This window comes from Hippocampus comes, unplaced genomic scaffold (assembly GCF_001891065.2).
Source record: "Hippocampus comes isolate QL1 unplaced genomic scaffold, H_comes_QL1_v1.1 scaffold277, whole genome shotgun sequence".
Classification (NCBI taxonomy): Eukaryota; Metazoa; Chordata; class Actinopteri; order Syngnathiformes; family Syngnathidae; genus Hippocampus; species Hippocampus comes.
The window spans coordinates 10,086-10,938 of NW_017805365.1; the positions used below are offsets into that span (position 1 = coordinate 10,086).

Sequence of the window (853 nt, forward strand, 5' to 3'; positions counted from 1 at the left end):
CAAATAAAACACACCACATCGAATGTTTTTGGAAATATACAGCATGCGTGTGAGCATGCACGTCTGAGACTTTGCGCGCGTACGTGAGATGTGCATGCGTGGACGTGAGACGTGCAAGTGCGCCAAAAGCAGGAGATGAAAGCACAGAGACAAAGCGCCGGCGCACTCTGCGGCGCTGCCACAATGAGACCGGCCGGCAGTGGAAAGCAACACCTTTGCCGGTGTGGGAGGGGGGGCCCAAAAGGTAGGCCGGTGGAGGCCAAGTCGCAAGGTAGCTGATTCCGCACAAAGCAGCTTTATGCAAATGCGCGCGACAAGATGGAATTTTGATGAGGCCCCGCCCCCTGGTTCGTAATCTGTCCTGATTGCGTCCAGCGTCTCCTTTCACGCGCGTAATCCTCAGCAAGTGCCTGCCGGGTTTCACAAGGACCCCATCAGGACCGTGGGCGCTTTTTTTTTTGTCCCTATTGTCAGCGGGAGAAAGAGCGAGGAATCAAAAGGCGTCATTACAAGGCTTTTTTTTTTTCCATGTTTTCATGCTGGGGGGACAGGAGGGGGTCGGGCGGTGGGGGGGACCGGGGTCTTAGGTGGTCCTCCAACTCGGAGCAGAGTTAGCGCCCTTGTTAGCATCCGTTGGCAGTAGCGGGCCAAGTCCACTGGAGTTGATGGCAGCGGTCCGCGAGCCGTCAGCGTCTCGGTTTCGGCAAAGCTTCTTGCCGGCGTCACTTCGGGAACCTGGCGGGCGGGGCCGGCTGGCCGAAGCCGGGCAGCCTGCACGCGCCGCACAGGCAGAGGGGCGGCCCCGAGGCCGGCCCCAAGCCCCACTGCGCGGCGGCGAGCGGGCTCTCCGGGG

General features: G+C 60.5%; 1 protein-coding gene across 1 annotated transcript in view; it reads right to left on the bottom strand.

Moving 5' to 3' along the window:
* Positions 1-722: 722 nt before the first annotated feature.
* Positions 723-853, bottom strand: part of olig1 (oligodendrocyte transcription factor 1) — a 691-nt gene continuing 560 nt past the window's right edge. The window contains exon 2 of the mRNA XM_019871909.1: positions 723-845. Coding sequence (XP_019727468.1) covers positions 723-845 — 123 coding nt within the window. The remainder of the gene's footprint in view (positions 846-853) is intronic.